General features: G+C 35.1%; 1 protein-coding gene across 2 annotated transcripts in view; it reads left to right on the forward strand.

Moving 5' to 3' along the window:
* Window positions 1-10,443: 10,443 nt before the first annotated feature.
* The window catches only part of LOC129750729 (GTPase-activating Rap/Ran-GAP domain-like protein 3), a 599,756-nt gene continuing 585,365 nt past the window's right edge, over window positions 10,444-24,834 (forward strand). For both annotated transcript variants that reach the window (XM_055745737.1, XM_055745736.1), the window contains exon 1: window positions 10,444-11,041. In XM_055745737.1, coding sequence (XP_055601712.1) covers window positions 10,656-11,041 — 386 coding nt within the window. In that variant the 5' untranslated portion in view covers window positions 10,444-10,655. The remainder of the gene's footprint in view (window positions 11,042-24,834) is intronic.

Below are 24,834 nucleotides of genomic sequence, written 5' to 3' on the forward strand. Positions count from 1 at the left end.
GAGCATCGTATCGTTGCTGTGTACCTGCAGGAACATTTTACATTATTCATTTTTTCCTTACCTGTATTTCAATCAGCACTTTTCAGTGCTAAAATTATTTTCATTTTCTTTTATTCATATTTTCTCTTTTCTTTCCAGCATGGGGAAGTCATCGGCTGGCTCAAGGGCCGGTATGAAACGAATTGCCGAGCCTAATTCAGGTCCATCGCCCAAAAAAGTTGAAATTTCCAACTCATTCGATGTCCTTCATAACATCGGTGATGAGGAAATATTCATATTTAATTCTGATAAGAGTACTAAGAAACCTTCTTCTTCTTATACTCTTAAAAACGAAAAGATTCCACCAATAACGGTCACGATTCCTGACTTCAATGCCTTTCGAAAAGAAATCGTCACTTCCGTCAAGGATGTGAAGATTTCTTTTCAGATCGGTCGAAGGGGAACTGTTCGTATATTGGCGGAATCTTTTAATGATTTTCAAAAGGTTTTAAATTATTTGAATAATAAAAAACACCAATTTTTTACGTACGACACTAGAAGTGATCGTCCATTTAAAGTTGTACTTCGTGGTCTCACTGGCGATCAAACACCGGATGAGATCACAACTGAATTAAATTCTTTGTTAGGTTTTTCTCCAATTCAAGTAATTCAAATGAGGAAAAGAACCAACACGAATAATACCAGTAGTGTTGGTTTTGCTCCTGAGCTTTATTTGATCCATTTTAAAAAGGATCAGGTTCATAATTTGCAAATTCTTGAAAAGGCTCGTCTTATGTTTCATTGTCGAGTCAAATTCGAACCTTTTCGTAAATCTTCTACCAATTTTTTACAAAATATTACGCAATGTCGTCGTTGTCAAGCTTTTTGTCATGGCACTAAAAATTGTAGAATGAATGCCAGATGCATGTTTTGTGGCTCATTCGATCATGAAAAATCTAAATGCCTTTTTGGTGGTGATAAGCCAAAAATAGAATTTTTTAAGTGTGCGAATTGCGCAGGTAATCATTCCTCGAATTCTCTAGACTGTCCCGTTAGGGCAAAAATTGTTGCTTCTAGGAAAAATCCCAAAGTTTCCAGAAAAGTTTCTTCTCCTCCTTCCTCTTTTTCGTCTTCACACGTCAGACCGGCAAACAACCTGCCTGTTCGCAGTCAGCCTCGGCCTACATTGGAATCACGGCTGGGTAATACCCGAAGTGATTTTAATGTTACCTGGGCTGATTCTGCGCCACAGACTCGTTGTTTATCGTTCTCAGAGGTGGTTGAAAATGGGTTTCCCTCTTCAGGTTTAACTAATAAAAATGGGAAAAAACCAAGTCTCAACGTTCATGCGAAGGCTTGGGAAAATCCCCGAAATTCAAATACTTTTTCTTCTCCTTCCTCTTCTGATTCTAACAATTTTGTTGATTTGGGTGAGATTACTGAGGAAAAATTAAAATTTTTGCATCAAAATTTGATAGAAATGATGCAACTTATGTTGAAAGCAAATTCAATGTTTGAAGCTTTCCAAACTTCTTTTAATTATGCTAACAAAATTATTATGACTTTACGATTCCCTCATGGATCCAAATAGATGTTTAAATATTATGAATTGGAACGCTAGATCTTTGCTGGCTAACCAAGATGAATTCTTTTTATTTTTGAAAACTCAAAACATACATATTGCTGCCATCACTGAAACTTTTTTAAAGCCAGACAATAACTTGAAAAGCAATGCTTTCTTTAAAATTTTACGAAATGATCGACTTGATCGACAAGGTGGGGGTGTAGCTATTGTCATCAATAGTCGTCTCAAATTTAGACTTCTTCCTTCTTTCAATACAAAAGTCTTAGAAACAATTGGAATTGAATTAGAAACTTCTATGGGGAAAATTATAATTGTTGCCGCATACTTGCCTTTTCAATGCAGCGGTGAACAGAAAAATTTTTTGAAGGGAGATTTACAAAAACTCACCAGAAATAAATCTAAATTTTTTATTATTGGTGACTTTAATGCAAAACACCGATCTTGGAATAATATTTCATCAAATTCAAATGGAAATATTTTGTTTAATGACTGCTCTGCAGGTTATTATACTGTTGAATATCCTAATGGGCATACTTGTTTTACTTCAATTAGAAATCCCTCCACAATTGATTTGGTTCTAACGGATTTAGGCGAGCATTGTAGTCAATTAGTTACTCATGCGGACCTCGATTCAGACCACCTCCCAGTAACATTTTCTTTATCCCAAAGTCCCATTGAAAACCCTTTAAAATCAACTTTTAACTTTCAAAAGGCTAACTGGGAGCGATATATGAATTTTATTGAACGTAATTTAGATGTAAACGTTCCACTGAATTCAATAGAAGATATTGATTTGGCTGTAGAAAATTTGACAACTTCAATAGTCAATGCTAAAGTAGCTTCAATACCTAAAGTTAAACATAAATTTAATCAACCTTTAATTGATGATGATCTTCAGTTTTTGATACGGCTGAAAAACATTCGTCGACGCCAATATCAACGTACTAGGGATCCTTATTTAAAATTTATTTATTGCGACCTTCAAAAAGAGATCAAACGTCGTTTAAACTTCATTCGTAATGAAAATTTTGCTGAAGCAGTAGAGGACATAAAACCCTACTCAAAGCCATTTTGGAAATTAACTAAAATTCTAAAAAAGCCCCAGAAGCCAATTCCTACTTTGAAAGATGGGGATAAACTTCTTTTAACTAATTCAGAAAAAGCTCAAAAATTAGCCCAACAATTTGAGTCTGCTCATGATTTTAATTTAAACGTTGTTAGTCCTATTGACGCTCAAATTTCCCTAGAATTTGATGATATTCTTTCTAAGCAAATTGTGTTTGAAAGTTCTTGTGAGACAAATATTGATGAACTTAAATTGATTTTCAAAAAATTTAAAAATATGAAAGCTCCAGGGGAAGATGGGATTTTCTATATTCTTATTAAAAAGTTGCCTGAAAGCACTTTAAATTTTTTAGTTAAAATCTTCAACAAATGTTTTCATTTGGCTTATTTTCCTAATAAATGGAAAAATGCCAAAATAACTCCAATTTTGAAACCTGGAAAAAGTGCTTCAGAGCCTTCAAGTTATCGACCAATTAGTTTGCTTCCTTCTTTAAGTAAACTATTTGAGAGAGTTATTTTGAATAGAATGATGATTCACATTAATCAGAATTCTATTTTCCCTGATGAACAATTTGGTTTTCGTCATGGACATTCTACTACACATCAACTTTTGAGTGTAACTAATATGATTAACGCTAGCAAATCTGAAGGTTATTCAACTGGTGTTGCTCTTCTTGATATTGAAAAAGCTTTTGACAGTGTTTGGCACAAAGGTTTAGTAGCTAAATTAGCTCGATTTGATTTTCCTGTATATCTCACCAAAATTATTCAAAATTATTTGACTAGCCGATCCTTACAAGTAAGCTATCAAAATTCATGCTCTGAAAGGACACCCATTAGAGCTGGTGTCCCTCAGGGTAGTATACTTGGGCCAATTTTATATAATATTTTTACTTCTGATCTTCCTGATGTACCAGAAGGAAAAGGTAGAAGATTATTTGCTGATGACACTTTGCTTTCAGCCAAAGGTCGAAATTTACGGGTGGTACGCAGTAGATTGCAACAAAATTTAAATTCCTTTTTGAATTACTTGAAAATGTGGAAAATTTCTCCTAACGCTTCCAAAACTCAACTTATTTTATTTCCCCATAAGCCAAGAGCAAATTTTTTAAAACCTAATGAAAATCATTCCATAACTTTTAATGGGGTTTCATTAGAATGGTCTGATCACGTGAAGTACTTGGGAATTACACTTGATCGGAATCTTACTTTTAAAAATCACATTGACGATATTCAATCTAAATGTAATAAATACACTAAATCTCTTTATTCTCTCATCAACAGGAAATCCCGGTTGTGTCTGCGAAATAAGATGCTCATCTACAAACAAGTTTTCCGACCAGCGATCATGTATGCAGTTCCGATTTGGTCTAGCTGCTGCGCGACGAGGAAGAAAGCCATCCAGAGGATTCAGAACAAAGTTCTGAAAATGATTTTGCGGCTTCCACCTTGGCACAGCACCGAAGATCTTCATCGGATTGCGGGCATTGAATCGATCGAAGAGATGGCCAACAAAATCATCTCCAACTTCAGAGGCAAATCGATGCAGTCTTCCATCGCAGAGATTCGTTCTCTTTATGTTTAGTTTAATTTTAAGATAGTGTTTAGTTTTAAGTATAAAATATTTTTGCTATTACAGGATGTTCTCCTACATTAAAAACTTGATTGCGCTCAGCAAATTAAAATCTTATAAATAAATTTTTATAATCTAGTTACTTATAGGGCTATGAACAGTTCATTATTGAGCTGAACACCTAGTTTAATGCAATAATGTAATATAAGTGTAATGATGATTTGATACAAATAAAGACATATTAAAAAAAAAAAAAAAAAATAAAAAAAAAAAAAAAAAAAAAAAACGCAGGTTTTAAGTGATTTTTTTTATTAAAATTGATTGAAAATGAAAGAAGTTATGTTTACTTTACACTAACAGTAATTTTTGCATTTTTGAATACTCCATCGAACCGCGGTGTACTTATCATAGAATGGTAAATTTCCCTCGCTCCAAGTCAAAATTGATTAGAAGCTTGATTCTCAAACGTAAATAGGATTTTAAAGTATCTAGCTCGGAAGAAATAAAAATTACTTGTATTTCATTGATAACCTTTTTCTTCACTAGCCGATTGCTTTTTATGAATATTTTTTTTAAAGTCTAAACTGAGCCAAATATTTCACTTGAAGACTGCAGCACTATTGGAATTGAAACAAAAAAGTTATTGCGGTTTAAAGATTGTAATTTTGCGGAAAATTCTTGTATAAAAAGCAATGCGTGAAAAGGATTGTATCCCATTTACCCGAAAACTTTTGCCCAGAATGAATTTTTCTTAGAATGACAAAAACCCGAAATCAAACCCCAGAATGAAGTATTTCCCAGAAAAAAAATTCCCATAATGCACCATTTACCACAAATTTTTTTCCCAGAATGAACCATTTCACAGAATTTTTTTCCCCAGAATAGAATATTTCCCAGAATGGCACAAATCTCATATTTTTTTCCTCTAGTATATTTTTTTGTTTTCTTCTAATGAATTCTTGTTAACTTCATGTGATTCGAAATTTATTTTTTCAAAATGAATTTTTAAATGAAACTACAGGTTTGAAATTTTCCAACTTAATTCGTTTTAGAACCAATTTTGTGCTTTGTTTATGGTTCAGGTACTTTATTTGATTAAATGCTAACGATGGTCCTTTAAAAAACCGTTTTAGTATCCGGTAAGCTTATTATTAATTTTGACTTGGAGCGAATGAGTTTTATCTTGTTTAATTCTTCATATACTATAATAAATACAATTCGTTAAATTATTCTAAAATGCAAAAAAAACTGTTATGGTAAAGCATCCATATTTCTTTCAATTTTCAACCGGTTTTAATAAATAACCACTTGAAATCTGCGTTTTGAATTAATTCTTAAGGCCATTAAAAATCAGATTTTTTTAATGTTACTTTCGAGTCTAAAACTTTCTCTGAAAAAAAAAAAAATTTCACAAAAATGCATTTTTCTATTTTTTTTTTCTCTATTTAGATGATCGATAGTAAATTTATTCACCTATAGGGGAGATGGGGGCATAATGGCCACCTTAAGGAAAACGCTTATTTAACCATAGAGAACAGCTGTAATATGTGAATTACATCATTGTTTCGTGTTCAGACACTCAAATAGTCTATTGCCTAATTGGATGAAATTTGAAAAAGTAGATAAAAACGTTTAAAAATGCATTTTTAAAATTTTTGCCGAAAGCTGAAAACCAGTCACTGTAAAGGCATAATAAGAAACCTCCCGAGGCAGTACGGGCACCATTAATGAAGGCATAATGAGCGTTTTCTGCCGGGGATTCTAGCAGCGAATTCGACTCGATTAAGTCAACTGAGTAATAGAGCTACAGCTTGACTTGTTTCGTCTGACGATTTGGCCTATTGGTAAGATATCGGAGAGGTATTCAGTAGGCTCGAGTTCGATTCCTGGTCGAGGTGATTTTTTTTTCATTTATCATTCATGATCATGATTGCACTAAACGGTGAGGCGTAGATTTATCAAACAAAGCAAAAACAAAATAATCTAGGTCTGTTTGTAGAATTCAAAGAATTAACAAATGCTCATACATTATGTTTCTGGTGTTTTGTTTGACGGATGATGCTTTGATGCTATTAGCGGTATAATGTAACAATAAAAAAAATCTCCTCGAACAGGAATCGAACTCGAGTCTACTGATTACCTCTCCGACACCTTACCAATAGGCCAAATCGACAGACGAAACAAGCCAAGCTGTAGCTCTATTATTCAGTTGACTTCATCGAGTTGAATTCGCTGCTAGATTCCCCGGCAGAAAATGCTCATTATGCCTTCATTGATAGTGCTCGGTTCGCCTCTAGTGAAAAAAATTAAAGTAAAAAAGCGTTTTAAAATTGATTAATGTGAAAAATCAAAAATTTTATGATGTTGAAAATTGAGAAACAATGTGTAGACCATGTTGCAGTGCGTACATATCAGATTAAGATGATTTAATGTATGTATGTATGTAGATAATCCACCATGGGTGCACGGATTCACCGCAGTTTCGCCAACGTATACGCTAAGTTGCATTCTTTAGATTATTAGTTCGGCCAATCTTCAATGCAAAATACCACATACCCGACACCATGGCTTCGTTTGAACTGTCATGTAATGAATGTATTTCGTGTATGTGTTTGTCTTATTTGTAGAACAAGCAAACAGTTTCGCAACCGTATAAAATTTATAACATTTTCAGTGTTACAAATCTTTGACAGGTATTCCGCATGCGTGTAGATACCTGCCCAGCTGGCAACTGATTGTACGTTCTTATATAATATAGTCAATAAATGAAATATTTATACAACAGAATAACCTTACCTTTATACACATCTTACCTCAAAACACTCTAAGTTTACCTTTAGCTGTAACCGACCTTCAGTATCATAACCATACTTATTTCCATCTGATATAAAATAAACAAATTTAATACAATTAATAAATTGCGAAGCAAAATATTTGAACAAAATATCTAAAATGATAAATTCAGTTTAAGTACAAAAAACTAAGAACAGTAAACATGACCACGCCCTACAAGTTATAATTCATGGAAGTTATATTGTCAAAGTAATAATGAATGTTTACATTATGTTGGCGATGTACATGCTTTAGGAAATAATCAATTAAATTACAAGGAATTCAGAAGTTAATTGCGATATAAATAAAAAGTAAACAGTGAGACTCGAGGAAAGAGAATTTGCACAATTTTTACTGAAACTGCAGTTCTTAACTGAAACTATACATGCCATGAATATCTGAAAATGAATGAATATTGATGACGAAATAGAATCCGGTCCTGAGGTGCATATTTACGGAAATGTCTAAGTCGATAACTTAAAATTGAATAACTCACCATATTTCATCATGAAAAATTACCTACAACTTATTCTATACTAGGTAATGGTTGAATCGTTTTGTAACCTGCGACGAGTCGCATGTTGTTCCACTGACCCGTAATTCGCCGCTGCATCTAGAAAAGCTCGGTGTGGACTTGAATTAATCGATAAAATAGTTAAAATATTATATGCCGGGATATTTTTTTATTTAGCAATTGGGTGAAAAGCATATGAGTTAAGTTTTATAAATATATGATTGTTAGAGCAGAGATTTAGATTGTAATGAGTCCTTAAGTTGAGTATACTGAAGAAAAATTATTATTGGCATGGTTCTAAAAAATTGCACATGTGAAATTTTTATTGGTTTTAATCATTTTCAAAAATCAATTAATGAATAGTCATTAGATGAAATAACAAAAATTTAGAATAAATTCTTAGTCGCACTGTTTTCCAATCTTGAATTATGTCATTTCATTTTTCCCGCATATCAGGTAAAATATAGCGAATGGATTCTCTGCTTTTACCGTACCACAGTAGTGCTATAAGCCATTTTATGAATAGATTTGAGTTGTGTCTTCGGTCACCCGAACAACGTGCAGACTAGAATGAAGCACAATCGTCGCCTACTTGATTTGAATGAATTTCCCTATTAGCGAAAACTACAAGCCACCATCAAGTGATTAAAGGAAAGAGAGAGGAGAAATAGATTTCATATAGGATCCTATCTATGGTATCTGCATCCCACTTGCACCTGTGGGAACGTATACATGTATCCCATTCTTAGTGCGGCAATAACCTGATTATTATTACTAAGGCGGGGTAAAAGAGAGATAGTTAAATAGCAACATGGAATTTCCTCACCGGTTTCCTTTCCGCAAGCGTCGACTCTGCTTCTGGGGAAATGAATTGGTAATTTCTCCTATCGCTGCAACCGGGTTTCAAAATCACCCATTATTAATTTATTTTCCGTATCAAACTCCCACGTAGCACACAATCCAAACTTTATACTCCATCGACAAACCAAGGTAACACATCATCCTTCATTTGATTTCTCAGTTTGAGGTAGCCAGTGCTCGCCCACGCATTAATCGATCAATCGCAGCAAGCCGGTAGAATCACATGCTCATGAATGAACCCGTCGCGGAATGGAAAACTAAATGATGCCGGCCCCTATTCTTTTGCACTTCTAATTTTTCACTAGACACGTTTCTAGTCAACTGACGACACTCAAGGAAGTATTAAAATTGAAGCCATTGCCTGGCAGGCAAATATCTCATCACAGTTCAAAACCACCATCAACAAAATACTATCACTTTTTGTGATTCAAAAACTACCCCACACGTATCAACACCTGCCTTTTGGAGGCTCCTTTACTTCAACGGAATCTTTTCTTACAGTTTAAATTGTGAACGAAAACACCAACTTTGTCACTTTAATCTTACATCGCTTTCACAATTACACAATTTCAAATCCTTTCCGTAGAATTCCGGTTCATAAGATTTCAGACACTTTCCCCGCGCAAATTTCACGAACTCGGCTCAGCGAGAGAAACACGACCGCACTCGTCAAAGGCTAATCATATCAGATTAAGATGATTTAAAGGTCATAAAAGTTTATTTGGTGGTGCTCAAAAATTATAATATTTTCGTCACTTGAGAACCTTGCTGGTTATTATTTAATATTTCTGTAAAGATGAAAAGGATATTTCTTTTTAGGTGAAAAATTAATACTAGAGGTAAAACGAAACAAATCCCAATGAAAATTTGTTTAAGAAAATACGTACTTATGTAGAAAAAAGGAATACTCATTATGCCCTCATCTCCCCTAATGTGCAAAAAAGAGATTTAAAATTTATGTTATGCATTCCGAGATATTGGAATCTGAGTACAACTACTTTTGTTTATTTTTTATATTAATTCATATTTGGAGCAAAACTCAAACACTATTCTTCTTAGATTTTTTCGAATTCCATTTTCGGATTCAGCGTCCGATTTCACATTAGAATTTGGCTGATTTTTCAAATTTTTTTAAATGAATATCCATTTTTAAATTTCTGTAATCCAGGAAGTTTTGGGTGGTGTTAGAGTTATTAAATAAATTGTAAATGGAATTATGCATTTAACAACTCTAATCAGTTTTTTTTTATTTTCGATTAGTTGATTAATTCTTCCGCAATGTTTGCACGTGATGGATTAACAATTATTGTTTGAAGATATCAGACATAATGGATTGAATATAATGGTATATTGAATATAATGATCTCTTTACAAAAACCAGCATCACTAAATTATTTTCTAATTCATCCTATGTTTAAATTTTTAGTGGACATGAATGTCAAACAAATGTGAAAAAAAATACTTTTTCGAGTTAATTTGTTAAATTTTTCGTACAGTTTGAATTAGTCCAAGTAAAATCAAAACCTTTCTTTTCTTAATCTGGTCATTTAAACAGACTAATTCTTTTGCACTAAATACCCAGAAAAGCTTTGTTCTGGAATGCAGATTTAAGATACTTTTGAAGGGCTAAGCTTTTTCAGGGTATGAGTAGTGAATCTGAAAAAATAGAAAAAAATGGTTTTTATAAGTATTTGAACGTTTTGGATATTTGTTGCAGCCTTCATGCTGTATGGAACAGAATTAAGAACATTGTTATCGAAAAATATTGTTTGTTTTCCATTTACGGTTGTGTTTTTTAATCAATAGAATTCCCAGAAGGATATTGTTACTTTTCATTTTGATCCGTTCCCTACCGTTCGCATTGCATATTCCGTTATCCATACTACATAAATAGATCCCTAGACGCCAAACTTCATTTTCAAAGGACGATGCAATATTTGGACGGGTGCTGATAGTGCAACTTGTCAAGTGAGATTGTTATAGCATAGTGAAGTCGGAACTTTGGTTCATTCATATGCTACCGGAAGATGAGAGATGAGGAGGATTCCGAGTCGGGTAAATAATATTCGCTCTCTATTCAAATGAGACAAGTGCTTTCGAGGATCCGTCAGTCGGTGGTAGAATCCCTGTGTCAAGCGTATTTCAAAGTGAATAGTGTGCGAAACGCCCCCCATTTCCCCTCAACGTGAACCTGAAACGGTATCTAGAAGAAAACCAAAAAGGATAAAAGATAGAAAGTTGCAACGATGGCGAGTGCAGACGGCGATGAATGTGTAAATGCTGCTGGAACCGGAACAGCAAATCATCCATCTTTTTCGTCGGAGCAGCAGAATATTCAATCACCGTCTTCATCGTTGCCGTCGCCATCGTCAGCTTCGACGACGACGGTCATCAGCCGGCAGACGTCCATTCCGTGCCGGCGTCGTGGGCGGCTTCAGCGGTCGGAACGGTTGCAATCCGATGGATCGTCCTCGGTTGGCGGATCGCAGCAACAGGCTTCCTACTCCAGCCTCGAGACGCTGATTCGGGACAGCTTCGGTCAGATCGTATGGCCCATTCGCATCACCAGCTGGGACTTGCTGGCCAGCCAGGCTGCCGCCGGAGGGGTTCCGCAGGATTTCATCAACTCAAGGTTGGTACCTTCCTGTTGCTAGCTAGCTATCATGCTAACCATTAACGAACCGGCGATATTGGAAAGTAATTAATTTTGTATGATTTCGTCTACACCGGGCATGTGGTATCACTTTCCGCATATTGCTTAATTCAGATGGAGCGATGCCCTGATAAGGTATGGTTCATTTACTTCGTTATACTTCACCACTTTTAGCAGAGAATCTCAGTAAATATGGATTCATCTTTGAACCGTATCACGGAAGTCAAGCGAATTAAAAAAAAGACCTAACTTCGAGAGAAAACTGCGATAAGCGGATTCTCATTCATAATTCAATAGAATGATAAGTATGCTACCGACAGAACTTTCTTTCGCCAGGAACAGGCTTTCATCTACATCAAATCTGGTAGATTTAGACTTTTTTTTTACTGGGTCGAAACATTCGTAGAAAGAGTCTCATATAGCTGGATATGTAATTTAAAAATGACTAGGTTACTAAAATATTTTTTACTTTAAGCCGTTCAAGCGTATTTTTTGGATCAAACTCAAAATTACAATATAGGTTTTTTCAGGAACACTGATTTTTTCAACCATGTTTATTATAGAAATAGAGGGCTGGAAAACACAAAAAAAAATTTAAAAAAAATCGCCCAAAAGTCAAATTGGTCTGATTGAATCACCGAGCAGTGAGTTAGTAGCAAATTTTGTTTCTTGAAAATGATCATTATAAAAAAACTTTTCAAGTCTTTAAGAAAGTTTTTCATTAAACAACTTTGCAAATTTCATCAAACTGAGCATGCCTTAAACATGAAACAATATTTGTATTGATTTTGATTGGTTTCGGCATGAATTTTTATCTTAAAGGATTACTAACTAATCTTTTCAAAAACTGGTAAGTTTTTTGTAAAAAGTAAAAAAAAAACCTGCAAAAATGCTGCAGCGAATTCCAATCTGCCTCACCTAGATCAAAATAAGAAAAGCTCACGCTTATATTCAAGAAAAAATGTATTTTATTTGTTAATGATTTCATTTTATTGCAAGAATTTGGTTATCAACGAAGTAAGCGTTTATGCAAGTTTTTCCAATTTAATAAAATAATTCCTAATATTTTCAAAACAAAATATCTGCTGAGTTAATTTATCATGAAACTTCATCTTTAGCAGAAATTTGAAAAAATATCTTTATATGCTCATCAGTAGTCTTCTGATTTTTTTTAACCTTTTCGACTAGGTAGTTATTGATTTTAAATCGAAAAACCTTAAAGAAAAAGTAAAGGGTAATCGGTCAAAATTTGGTCAAGGGAAACGCGTTTAAATCGGTGAAATCGTTTGTTTAAAAAATAAAATTAAATTTCTTTTTCAAGTTTAATTAGTATAAAATTCAGGAAAAATATTCAGTTCCGCTTTTCCAAATCCGAATTCCCGAACCTTACGCTTAACCCCTGCCATCAGATTTTGTACAGACACCTTGTCCACCTTCTTCGCCGCAGAAAGCCAGTTTGCCTTGAACTGCTGCTTGTCCTTAGAAGTTTTTTAGTCTACTTTAGGTTCCGCTTGACAATAGCCCAGTATTTGTCAATTGGGAGGAGCTCTGGCGTGTTGGAAGGGTTCTTGTCCTTGGGAACCACCTGCACGTTGTTGGCGGCGTACCACTCCATGACCTTTTCCCGTAATGGCAAGATGCCAAATCCGGCCAAAACAGTACGGAACAACCGTGTTTCTTCAGGAAAGGCAGCAGACGTTTATTCAAACACTCTTTCACGTAAATTTCTTGGTTGACAGTCCCGGAAGGTATGAAAATACTGCTTTTCAAGCCACAGGTACAGATGGTTTGCCAAACCAGATATTTCTTCGCGAAATTTGACAATTTCATGTGCTTGAAAATATCTGCTACCTTTCCCCTTCCTTTTGCCGTATAAAACTCCTGCCCCGGAAGCTGCTTGTAGTCGGCTTTGACGTAGGTTTCGTCGTCCCTTACCACGCAGTCAAACTTCGTCAGCCTCGTCGTGTACAGCCTCCGCGATCGCGCTTTGGCCGTCGTATTTTGTTTATCATCGCGATTTAGAGTCACTACCTTCTTGTAAGTCGATAATCCGGCTCGTTTTTTGGCTCGATGCACGGTTGTAGACAATACACCCAGCTTATTTGAAGCATCTTGGAGAGAGAGGTTAGGGTTTCGCTTGAAACTACCGGCATCTCTCTTTGTCGTCTCAGCGGCTTCCGGTTTTCGATTTCCCCCCGATCCAGACTTCCTGGCTGTCAACAAACGTTCCCCAAACACTTTAATTACATTTGTAACGGTTGATTTGGCAACTTTTAGCGATTTTGCCAGCTTTGCGTGCGAGTAGCTCGAGTTTTCGCGATGCGCGAGCAAAATTTTGATACGCTGCTCTTCTTCCTTGAACGGCATTTTGACAACTGAAGAGTGAATTCCAAAATCAAAATAGGAGCAACATTCTACAGACACACACTTTCAAAATGAGGGATGTTAAGGTTTTTTAAATGCAAAATTGAAAGAAATACGTCAAGTTGATATTGACCAAATTTTGACCGTATCACCCTTTAAGCTAGGCAGTATTTTAAATTAGAAAAACCCCAATAAAGCTTAGTTCTTTTAGAAATGGGACAGTAACGAATGCGTGTATCCAAAACCATTCGTTTGATTGAAATACTTTCTATGGAGAAAATTAAGGTAATCTTATGATAATTCATGAAAAGAAATTGAAAAAACATTTATTATTTTTTGTAAGAAAAATTTCTACTTTATTCTTGGTACCTCCCATCAGCCGGCGCACACTTTTTTCAGTCATGATGTTGATCAGTTTTTCCAACTTTATCTAATCTATTCTAGATGGCTGCATCCTTCTCCTTAAATTTATGCTACTTTTCAGTCCAATAATTCTCTTTTGAAAGAAACTGAGGGCAATTTTGTGGATACAGCTGTTTCGAAATTAATAAAACTTGTTTATTTTTGAGCCACTTAAAAGTGTTTTAATGGAATTTCTGCTGGTAAAACCAGGCAATAACGAAGCAAAACCATCATGAGATTACAATTAAAGGCTACATACGAGATAACTCTTTTTAGGCTTTTGAAAACAGCAAAAACGAAAGTTTTTTTTTACAGGAGCACAATTTTGGCAAAGCATTAAATTTTATACAAAACAACCAGCTAAAGCATACTTTAATATGCTAAGGACCATAACCACGAGTAGACCTGTTATGGGATTCAAACGCCGAAATTTGTTCGATACACGGTTTTTCATAAGTTTTGTCGTCCATCAGAAATCATTTGTCTCATAGCCTCGGTACCGACTTCACAGATTGCGAGCTCTGGAACTACCAAAAATGTGTTGTTTGAAGTTATGTTTAAATGACTCATAACGAGGCAACATTTTCATCTTATCGGAGAAAAAAATTGCTGGAGATTGTTACCGTTGCGATATTCAACTCGGTAAAGTTTTCCTAAAATTATTATTTATTTGTTTATTTACTTAAATTATTTGTTTATTGTTCTATGTTACTTCATTATTTTAATTATTAGTTCATCAGAGCAAGATAGATTTAGTTCAATAAAATACAGGACTCACAAGAACACAACATGTTAACACAGGTACACTGAAACAAACACACAAAATGCTGTACTAGAACGGGTATAAAAGGAACGCACAAATTAAAAAAGGTATTAGTCCAGATGTTAAAAAAAGTGGTATAATCGGCCTGATGAGAGGAAAACTACCAAAAGTAAAACTAAAAAGATCTCTTTCCGCTTTGATCGCCAAGATAGCCAGACTGCGTATCAAGAGGACTTAACCTAACAATAAAAGGGTTGAACTTATAGAAGTCTAAATAAAAGTTCATTAAAGTCCGATAGCGGAAAAACACCAGTGCGCAGTTGAGAAGAGCGAATCAGGTAAAAGTGAAGATCTTGGTAGCCCTTGCAGAAGTTTTATCGGCCTTTTATCCACCAGGACCCAAAACCTAAGAGCATATGCTTTATGCCCTCCGGGACCAACTAGTATCGGGGAGGTTCCAATCTGGTACCGCGTTTCTGCAGTTTGGACCACTTTGGCAGACAACCACCCACCGTAATACAGGATCGAATCCCGAAGGGAATCCACTATTTGGAAGGCTGAACGGAATCCCACATCCGTTCCGGCCTGAGGAGCTGACAAGGAATTGGCAAAGTTACCGCCAATTCTTTTCAACTGCCTAGCCACACCCCAAATACCCGTAGCGTTCCGAAGGAGTAGCGTCAACAGCAGCAAAGGCCGGCCCAACGAGACACACGCCACACAAAACACAAAGGTAAATTAATAAAAACACATAAAAAGCGTGTAGAGTGTAGAGTGTTTGATCCTTTCCGAACGGTCCTTGATCAGCAATTTTGTGAAAGCCGACCTTGAGGAGCTCCGTTCCTGCTCAAGATCGAGCTAGCCAGAAAAGAAGGCCTTGTGTGCCCACCCTCCACTGAGTCTCCAGAGGAACGACCAGGGACTCGAGGGCTTAGGTTTGGCCCCCTCTGGTCCAGACGGTAATAAGATTTCAGTGATCTACAGTCTACACTTAGTTTTCTGCTTATTAAATATTAAAAATTCTGATAAGAGACTTGACTTCCCTGATGACCCTTAACCGTTGCCGATAAACGAGTTGCCGATCATGTGCTTTACTACAATGCTCGATTTGAGCTTTGTGGACATTTTTGACAGTGTTGCATTCTTTTCCATCACTCAAACACGGTAATTCTATGAATAATCAACGGTTTTGTCAGCTATCAATTCGATAATGATAATTTTTGAAGGAAACTGTGCAGAATAATTTATTTCTTTTTTTTTGCATCGTATATCTCAAAAACGCGTGAATTTAAAATTTTGAAAAAAAAAAAATAGGTTGGTTAGTAATTTTCACAGACGCTTCAAGTACAAGTAAAGGAGCTATCAGTAAGTGAAGGTGTCCCATTTCTAAAAGAACTAAGCTTTATTACGTTTCTGACTATGATGTTTTATTTAACTCTTAAAAAAAAACATATTGAATGCTTAAATTTGTGAAAAAATCAATATTGATGATTTTGTGATAAATCCAAACCAAAACACGTGAAGTGGACATTCAAACAAGTTATCTATATATCTACTATTTCCGGTTTATTGAAGGGTATTTTATGAAAATTAACGATCAATCACAGGAAAATTTGCAGAAATTAGTTCAATTTCAGAAGTGATTCGCGGGCCGCACAATAGGGTTCTGAGGGCTCAACTCCGTGTTACAGTATCTCGAAAAGCTATAGTAATGTTCTCTTCAATAAGGCTACCCAAGAAACTAAAAGTCTCGTTAAACAGATCAAACACAGCTTAATCACCATAATGTTGGCAACCAGACGCATCTTTTGATCCCAAAAGTCTCAGCGAGTTAGGGGAAAACTGTACAGAATGCACCAGTCAAGCATTAACGATATTTACAGCGCTTCTTATAGCTTAAGAATAAAATTGAACATTTACGAACGTTGTTATTGCTGAACTTATTGAAAATTTCGCTTTTTAAAACACACTTTCAGATATTTTTAAAGGTAAAACGCCTTCAGGTAAACAACTAAATTCAATTTCTTGGCTGATGTCGAGGCAAATTGGTGCACCTTTTAAACTTGAATAAGGACGAAATTTGTTATAATTATGCATTTATATCGTAATTTGGGAGTCAGCAAATGAAAAGAATGACATTTCGTTTTTTCCTCTCTGCTAATATCATTCAAAATTTGATGGCAAAACAAGTGGTCTTGCAGGAATTCTGCTTTAATTTTTAAATGATTGTTTTTTTAAAAAAAAGTGGTTGGAATGTAAGTGAAATTGAACAATATATTTACAGTCATCTGAAAGTGTACACGAGTAGTTTGGTTTGCTATAAAATCTTTTATAATAAACATAAAAAATTACAAGTTTTACGCAAATTCGATTAATCTTTCTCATTGAACGAATTAAAGAATGAACTTTTTACCAAATAAAGGATTGATAAACTTATTTGCCACGCCAAAATAAAAAATGAAGAAAAGCACGATTCGAAGCCATAGGATAGCGTTTTTTTTTTAGAAATAATGCGTGAGCCACTTTGCATGAAACAAAAGAAAGTCATCGACTACCTTCAATGTTTTTGTAAATATTTTTTTCAAAAATCCTTAAAATAGTGCTATAAAAAAAATGAGGTTTTCACAATAATATAGGTATTGCTCTCTAGTAAAGCGTCGGCTAAATGACACAACATACTACTTCCATAGTTGATGATACTAGCTTATCTCTGGTTCCGACTATTTAAAAAAAATGGTTTTTGGAGTATGCAGGAGTGAGAGGTTGCTAGTTGAACTTAAAGAGTATCTAACTAACAATCCTTCCCTTTTCCCCATTGACTACTAGGACGTGGCCGGCGCCGTTATTAATCAGATAAATCATATAAAAAAGGGAGAGCATCAGTTTTGTACAATGAGAATGGCTGCTAATCCCAAGCACCATTCTTTTGGACTTTGTGCAAAATTGATGGCCTCGATTAATCACGGAGTAGCAACCATTGGCGACGTGGAACTTGTTCTGCTTAGCCACGCCAGCGATCATGGAATTCGAAATCTATAGTTTGAAATCAAATGTAAAAAATACTTCATTCCTCTAAAATCGATTTAAAAACAAAAACCTGTAAATTAAGCATTTCGAGTTCAATGATTAAAGGTGGATATGAGTAGTCAAACAAGCTAAGCTACAACATACTACAATTTGATAAAAATACTTAACCAATCTTCATATTGATAGCATAAAAAAAAGTTTATTGTGCCCACACTTCACAACCTATTGATTTTTCCTATGAAGAGTTCAATCCAGGTTTTGTACCACCCTAAAGATCTTTGACAAAAGATTTTTTTATCATCTATAAAACACTTTATTTTACCTACATTTCTCTAACCTCTCATTTAATGATGTTTTTTAATGAGAAAACTCTGATGTTGGTAATAGCGTATGTATAAAGAGAAAAACTTACTATTCAAAACCATACTATTCATTGTAACCAATGACCTCTTTTTTTCAAGGAAAAAAGGGTATGTATCAAATTGTCACTTGGAAAATGCTCAAGGACTTTATTTTAGACAATGAAATACAAATGAATTTCATAAAAAAAACTTTAAAAATATTTTGCGTTTCAATAACAATAAAAAAAAGACAGGCTAATATCATGTGGTAATTCACATTAAGTATATTTAAAAATAAACAGAATGAATTCAATTTTATATCATTTTGAAAATATGTTTATAAAAACTTTTTTTATCAGAAGAGTTACCTTACTAAGCGTCTTAATTTGTCCCGCTTTTGCTTGAAACATATCTTTCTCTTTTATAATCTCTCAATCAAAATGTCCTATTTTCTAACATTTATTTTGGAAAGCTAACTTTAATATAAGAATTTGTCACATAGAGCATCAGTATCCGTGGTCCAAACAGTCGGTTTAGACCCAAATTCGGACCAAAGCAACCGCATCTGTGGTCCATTATACCCGTTTCAACTCAACTTGTTTTTAGAACCGGTTTAAGGATTGATCCAAAACTGATGAGATTTGAATCCAATTCGACGTAAATAGTTCTAAGCCGCGTTTGAACGTTAATGAAACACGAGTGGAGTTGCTATTTTTTTCATTTATTATTATTTCGTTGGTTCAATTCTTGTAAATATTAGACCCAGAAATAGACCACGGAAACAGGTGCTCTTAGGTACATCTGAGCATCTTGAGATGTTTTTTTTTAAACAAAAATGCATAAATTTTAGCCATTGTTTATTTGATTTTTGTAGTCAGAGTTTAAATTAATGATACAAATATTTTTTATTCGGCTCTATTGGAGAAAAAGTTTCTTGAAAGAAGAACGAAATGAAAAAAATGAAAATTTTGCACGAATAGATAAGACAAGATAAACAGAAAGACTACCGGTTTTGAAAAAAAGCAAAGTGTATTTTTTGAAAGAAAGAAAGATTATAATTTTCGTTTAAGATTAACGAAATCACCCTTACATTTTTCTTCATTTCCAAATGTGTTTAATCGAAAAAATACTTGCAAAAATACTGTTTCTCAAATACTTATTAACTTTAAGACAAAAATGTAAATGACTTTAAACATATTATTGGTTTATTCATTTGGATTGATTTTTGTCAACAGTTATCGGGTCCTTGGTAAAGGTTCAAGTTTATTTAAAGTTATAAATATCATTATTGTTTTGTATCACAAAAATGCATGTCAAACATCACATTTCATCTAAAATTTTTGTTCATTACACAACGCTGTCAGGAAATATCAAAGATGATTATGATTAATTTAAAAAGAACAATAAAATGGTATCAAGTTATCCATTTCTCACCTTTTCCTGCTTATGCAGCGTGCGTTGCGAAACATTAGAGATCTTCTCGTTGAATTTGTCAAGTTCTTCTATATATTACCTTTTAACGTGATACATATATCGAAACTTTATTGAAGTTTATAATAATGAATTCAAATTTATTCATTGCAGTGAGGCCTATAATTGGTAAATACATATATCATTGTAGTACATTCCAGCTCAAAATTGATTGTTTTTGCTGGAATATAAAAGGTCCACATCACACAATAAAAAAGTTTCAAAAAATTTGTTTTCAATTTATTTTTTTCCACAATAATTACTCGATTCATGTTATCAATTGAAGCGCATCAAATTTTCACGTTCAAAGCCAGAAACATATTGTCATCTCATAAAATTACAAAAAAAAATCGGTCAAACCGTATGGCCCTAACTACAAACAATAAACAAACAAAAAAAGCTCCAAAAGCTTTAGAAGAACGTATTTAATCCAATATGATGAAGGCAGTAAAACTGGCATTCGGCCCGCTCAAATAAAATCTTTTTACGAAGTGAAACTTGAGCGATCATCAATATCCTATCAGTAATTTGTCGGATATTCGTAAACAGCTGTGGCGCAACAAATTGCATTTTTTATGTGTCGTCATCCGGGGGAGTAGAGTTTGAGTTTGGTTTTATTGCGTTCCGTTTAGTAGGTTTTAAGGTAGGGTATGAGGTCTGGTGTTGGATCTACACTGATGACAGTTTACAAAAAATGAGTGTAAAATATATAAAATATTGGTTTAGAAAATAATTATGTAGCGTATATAGGCGTAGCGCAATTTTTCAGTTGATGCGTAGTTGGACCATTATTGGTGCCAGGTTTGTATTCATTCGGCATCAAACATAGATTTTTTTTCCGTTTGAATGGGTCAGTCTTCATTCAGGAAGCTATTTTGAGTTACTTGACCGGACTCCTGGGATACTTGGGCAAAGCATGAAAAAAGATGTATCTTATAAATTGCAGTAAACATCGTTTTGTTGCTCTGAATGATTAATGGTGACTGTTAAATTTAAAGAACATTGTAAATATTCTGAAAAACAAATTTGTATTAGGAATAACAGATTTACTTGGAATCCAGATATAATAGTTCTCACAAATTTGACACAAAAACTCTGAGAAAAAAAGCTTTAATTACACAAACTTTTTTTTCAATGACTAGGTATTAAACACTGCTATTTGTTGACCAAAAAAGCCAAAACATTTTTCTTGTATGTTAAACAAGTGGATTGAGTTCTTATTGTGTTTATTATTTCAAAATGTATCCTGTTCAATTTCTGCGAAAAAAAATTGTTTTGAAAACAATTGTTAAAAGAAATTCAAAATTATTTGTCAAAACTTTTGTTATCATCCTTGTCATCTTCTATCTTTCTTTTTCTACTGTAATTTTTTAAATTTACAACAAGTTTTGATTCTTTTATGGATCGTCTTGTCTTTAAACAACATAACCCTATATAAAATCCTATTGAATATACATAAATATTGTTAAGTTATATTACAAAAGTTGTGCAAGTGATTGGTAGGTACTCATACAGGTATTAAACTGCTACAGGTTAGAAATTCGAGTAGATATGAAAAAAGCAATAGGTGGTATGAATAAGAAAATAGCAATTGCTTCGATAGCTTTTACTTAGCTCGAACTTTAGAATGGCAAAATTTAAAGGCATTTGCTCAACTAGATGTGAAAAAGCAGACTAGAACATTTACTTTCAACCAGCTCCGGATTAAAAATATGCATGCCATTCGAAGTATTTGACTCACGAAACTCCTCGAAAATAGCAAAAGCAATTACTAGAGCTTTATTCATACCAGCCAATGTCTGTTTTGCAAAACTCTAGAAAAAAACGCTTTTTTCTCAGCAACCTTAGAAATTCTAGCAAAATTTGTAGTTTAGAATCGTTTAGAAATCAATTTCCAACCAAAGGACTTCGACACTTGATCAGTTTAACTTTCCAACGCGTGGTTGTCTCGTGTAGTAATATTTCAAAACAGGGACCCGGAAAGCCTCACCGGAATAAATAGCGAAACAGCGCCGCTTATTAAATCGCTAGCTCATTCAAAGTTAGCGATCGCTAATTAAATACGCTAAATGTGCCGAAAAAGTTATCGCTTTAAGCTTAAAGCGCTAATCGCTAATCGCTAACTGTTGATCACCATTAAGCTCGAAACAAATAACAAATTCTTCTTTTGTCACGCCCTCCCCCCTTCGATTTTTCCACTTCTTCAAGGGGTAATAAATAAAGTTTAAGCATTTCATTTAAAATTTTATACATTGAAATTTTCATACAATTATATAAGCAAAACCAAAACTGTCTCTATCTGTGTTCTACAAATAAAAAATAAAACAAATTCTCGAACAATTACAATAGCAAATGAACAGAATGTGGAAGATGGGAGCTATATTTTTTTTATTTGATTGATTTTGATTGTAAATTTACTCGATTTATCGGTTTTGTACAAAGTAGATAGTATGCAATTTTTTGTTGTTTGTTGCATTATTTTACATTATCCTCATTTAAAATCGTCAACCCTTTTCCCCTTTTTCAAACTTGCAGGAGCATTGTCAAACGTGAATATTTATTATATTATATTTATTCGTTGAGTACCACTTATCATAGTTTGGACACCTTACCTCAGAGGTGACCTCAGAGCCCATTTTGTTCCACAATCTCTTCATCTCTGTTACATCCCGAGTCGTCCTACCATTCTTCTTTATCTTCTGCTTGACAATTGCCCAAAATTTTTCGATAGGGCGGAATTGAGGGCAGTTGGGTGGGTTGATGTCCTTTTCGACAAAATCCACCCGTTGTCCCGATACCACTGTAGTACCACTTTGCTGTAGTAGCAGCTTGCCAAATCTGGCGAAAACTTTACTGGTCCTTTGTGAGATCTATTGAACGGAAAAATACATTTTTCAGGCACTCCTCCTTGTACTTTTCGGAGTCCATGGTCTTGTCTTTCACAGAAACTGGGTTTATTCGTCCGCAGCTGCAAACACCTTGCCAGATCAAACACTTTCTTGCAAACTTAGCGACAAAAACGAATTCAAACTTGCCGGGGACATCACCCCGGCCAGTGCAGTGCACCATTGCAGTGGCTTTATAAAATTTTTAGCCTGGAATCTGTCAAAAATCCATCACGTCGGGTTTTTGACGTGGGTGACCAAAATTAATTTTCTTCTCGCGGCTTCCATCACGTGTTTTTTGAAACAAAACGAATCGTAATGAAATTTTCAGCACTGATAGAGGAAACATTTCCAAACAAATTACTGTCAAAACTTTCCAGATCCGACAACTAGGAGCGCAATGGTATAATAAACAGTGCGTTCAGATTTGTCATGATCCATGCTTTAGTAGGGAGTGCTATTTTCTGAGCGTGTAGCAAAAATGGAAAAAAATATTAGTAGGGGAAAGTCGGGTAAGACGTACACCCTAAGGTAGAATCACAATAGAAAACCAGATATTGCTCAATACTGATGTTATGAAATCGCTTGGTACATCTTTGTACCTGAAAATGATCACATTTTCATATGTGATGAAAGAAATTAGAGAAACATGAACTATCAAAGAACGAAAGAACATAAGCCGTAAATATCATGAAAATTTCGAAAAAGATACAACGGCTCACCGACAGGACTTGAACCTGCAATCTCCGCTTCGGTACAACGGCGCGTTAGCCAATTCCACCACGGTGAACGTGATGGAACCGGCGAACACGAGCAATCGAGCTCTGCCGATCAACTGCTGGACCTACTATCGAAACACCATGTATATCCCGCATGTGATCTTTCCCTCTATTGATCTCTCTTGTTTCTCTAACCCCACCCATCGACTCGGGATTTTAGCCGAGCGAGCACATGGTCGATTGCTTCGGGTTTGTGCTCGCTCGGCTAAAATCCCGAGTCGATGGGTGGGGTTAGAGAAACAAGAGAGATCAATAGAGGGAAAGATCACATGCGGGATATACATGGTGTTTCGATAGTAGGTCCAGCAGTTGATCGGCAGAGCTCGATTGCTCGTGTTCGCCGGTTCCATCACGTTCACCGTGGTGGAATTGGCTAACGCGCCGTTGTACCGAAGCGGAGATTGCAGGTTCAAGTCCTGTCGGTGAGCCGTTGTATCTTTTTCGAAATTTTCATGATATTTACGGCTTATGTTCTTTCGTTCTTTGATAGTTCATGTTTCTCTAATTTCTTTCATCACATATGAAAATGTGATCATTTTCAGGTACAAAGATGTACCAAGCGATTTCATAACATCAGTATTGATTTCTACAGAGCAACACCTCCCTGTGTAACTGGTCTGCTCGGAACCTTGAGCGGCACTGATTGCTTCTTCATCTGACCGTAAGTTGCGGCAAACCCGAAGCAATCGACCATGTGCTCGCTCGGCTAAAATCCCGAGTCGATGGGTGGGGTTAGAGAAACAAGAGAGATCAATAGAGGGAAAGATCACATGCGGGATATACATGGTGTTTCGATAGTAGGTCCAGCAGTTGATCGGCAGAGCTCGATTGCTCGTGTTCGCCGGTTCCATCACGTTCACCGTGGTGGAATTGGCTAACGCGCCGTTGTACCGAAGCGGAGATTGCAGGTTCAAGTCCTGTCGGTGAGCCGTTGTATCTTTTTCGAAATTTTCATGATATTTACGGCTTATGTTCTTTCGTTCTTTGATAGTTCATGTTTCTCTAATTTCTTTCATCACATATGAAAAAGCAGATATTGCTATTTTCATCGCAGTTTTTTTGCAGATGGACAGTTTAGATTGTTTGCTATCGCATTAACCACTGGAATTAGTAAATTTCCTTCATCAAGTCATCTAAAAAATGCTTGCAAATTACACTTTTCAAAAATGGTCGTGTAAAACGGACACTGTTCTGAAAAGGTACATTTTGCCGCAAAAGTAGCTGTAAATGTAGATATTTTTGTGAGTTAAGTATAAGAAAACGTTTTTTAACCAAAATGGAACCAACTGGTCCGAGTCCAGAAGCGAAACAGTGTGGTTTCGGAATTTCGTATTTTATAGGCGCTTTCTTCACCGGAGGTCCTGCTTTTACAGTTTATATGGCCTGTTTGAGATGTTGAGTGCTTTTCGACCGGCAATTGCTCTTGCCAAGATCTTCCGAAGGCATATGGAGGATCGAACCGATGAAAAATTCAAAATACCTGGAGAAACTTATGTGTCCGTTTTACCCGACCTTGAGGTGTCCGTCTTACCCGCCTTAGCAACTTTTTTATCTAAACGATTGATGTTCAAGCCCTTTGACCGGAAATCGCTGATTTTTCGTCATATGGTTAAAAAGAAGCCTAATAAACACTCTTCCTTTGAAAACGGTTGACATTTTTGAAAATTTTGCGAGTTATGAACTATTTTATGAGGAGAGAAAATTACATCAAATAATGGATTCTCAAAGTTTTTGTTTGTTT

This window comes from Uranotaenia lowii, chromosome 3 (genome assembly GCF_029784155.1).
Source record: "Uranotaenia lowii strain MFRU-FL chromosome 3, ASM2978415v1, whole genome shotgun sequence".
Classification (NCBI taxonomy): Eukaryota; Metazoa; Arthropoda; class Insecta; order Diptera; family Culicidae; genus Uranotaenia; species Uranotaenia lowii.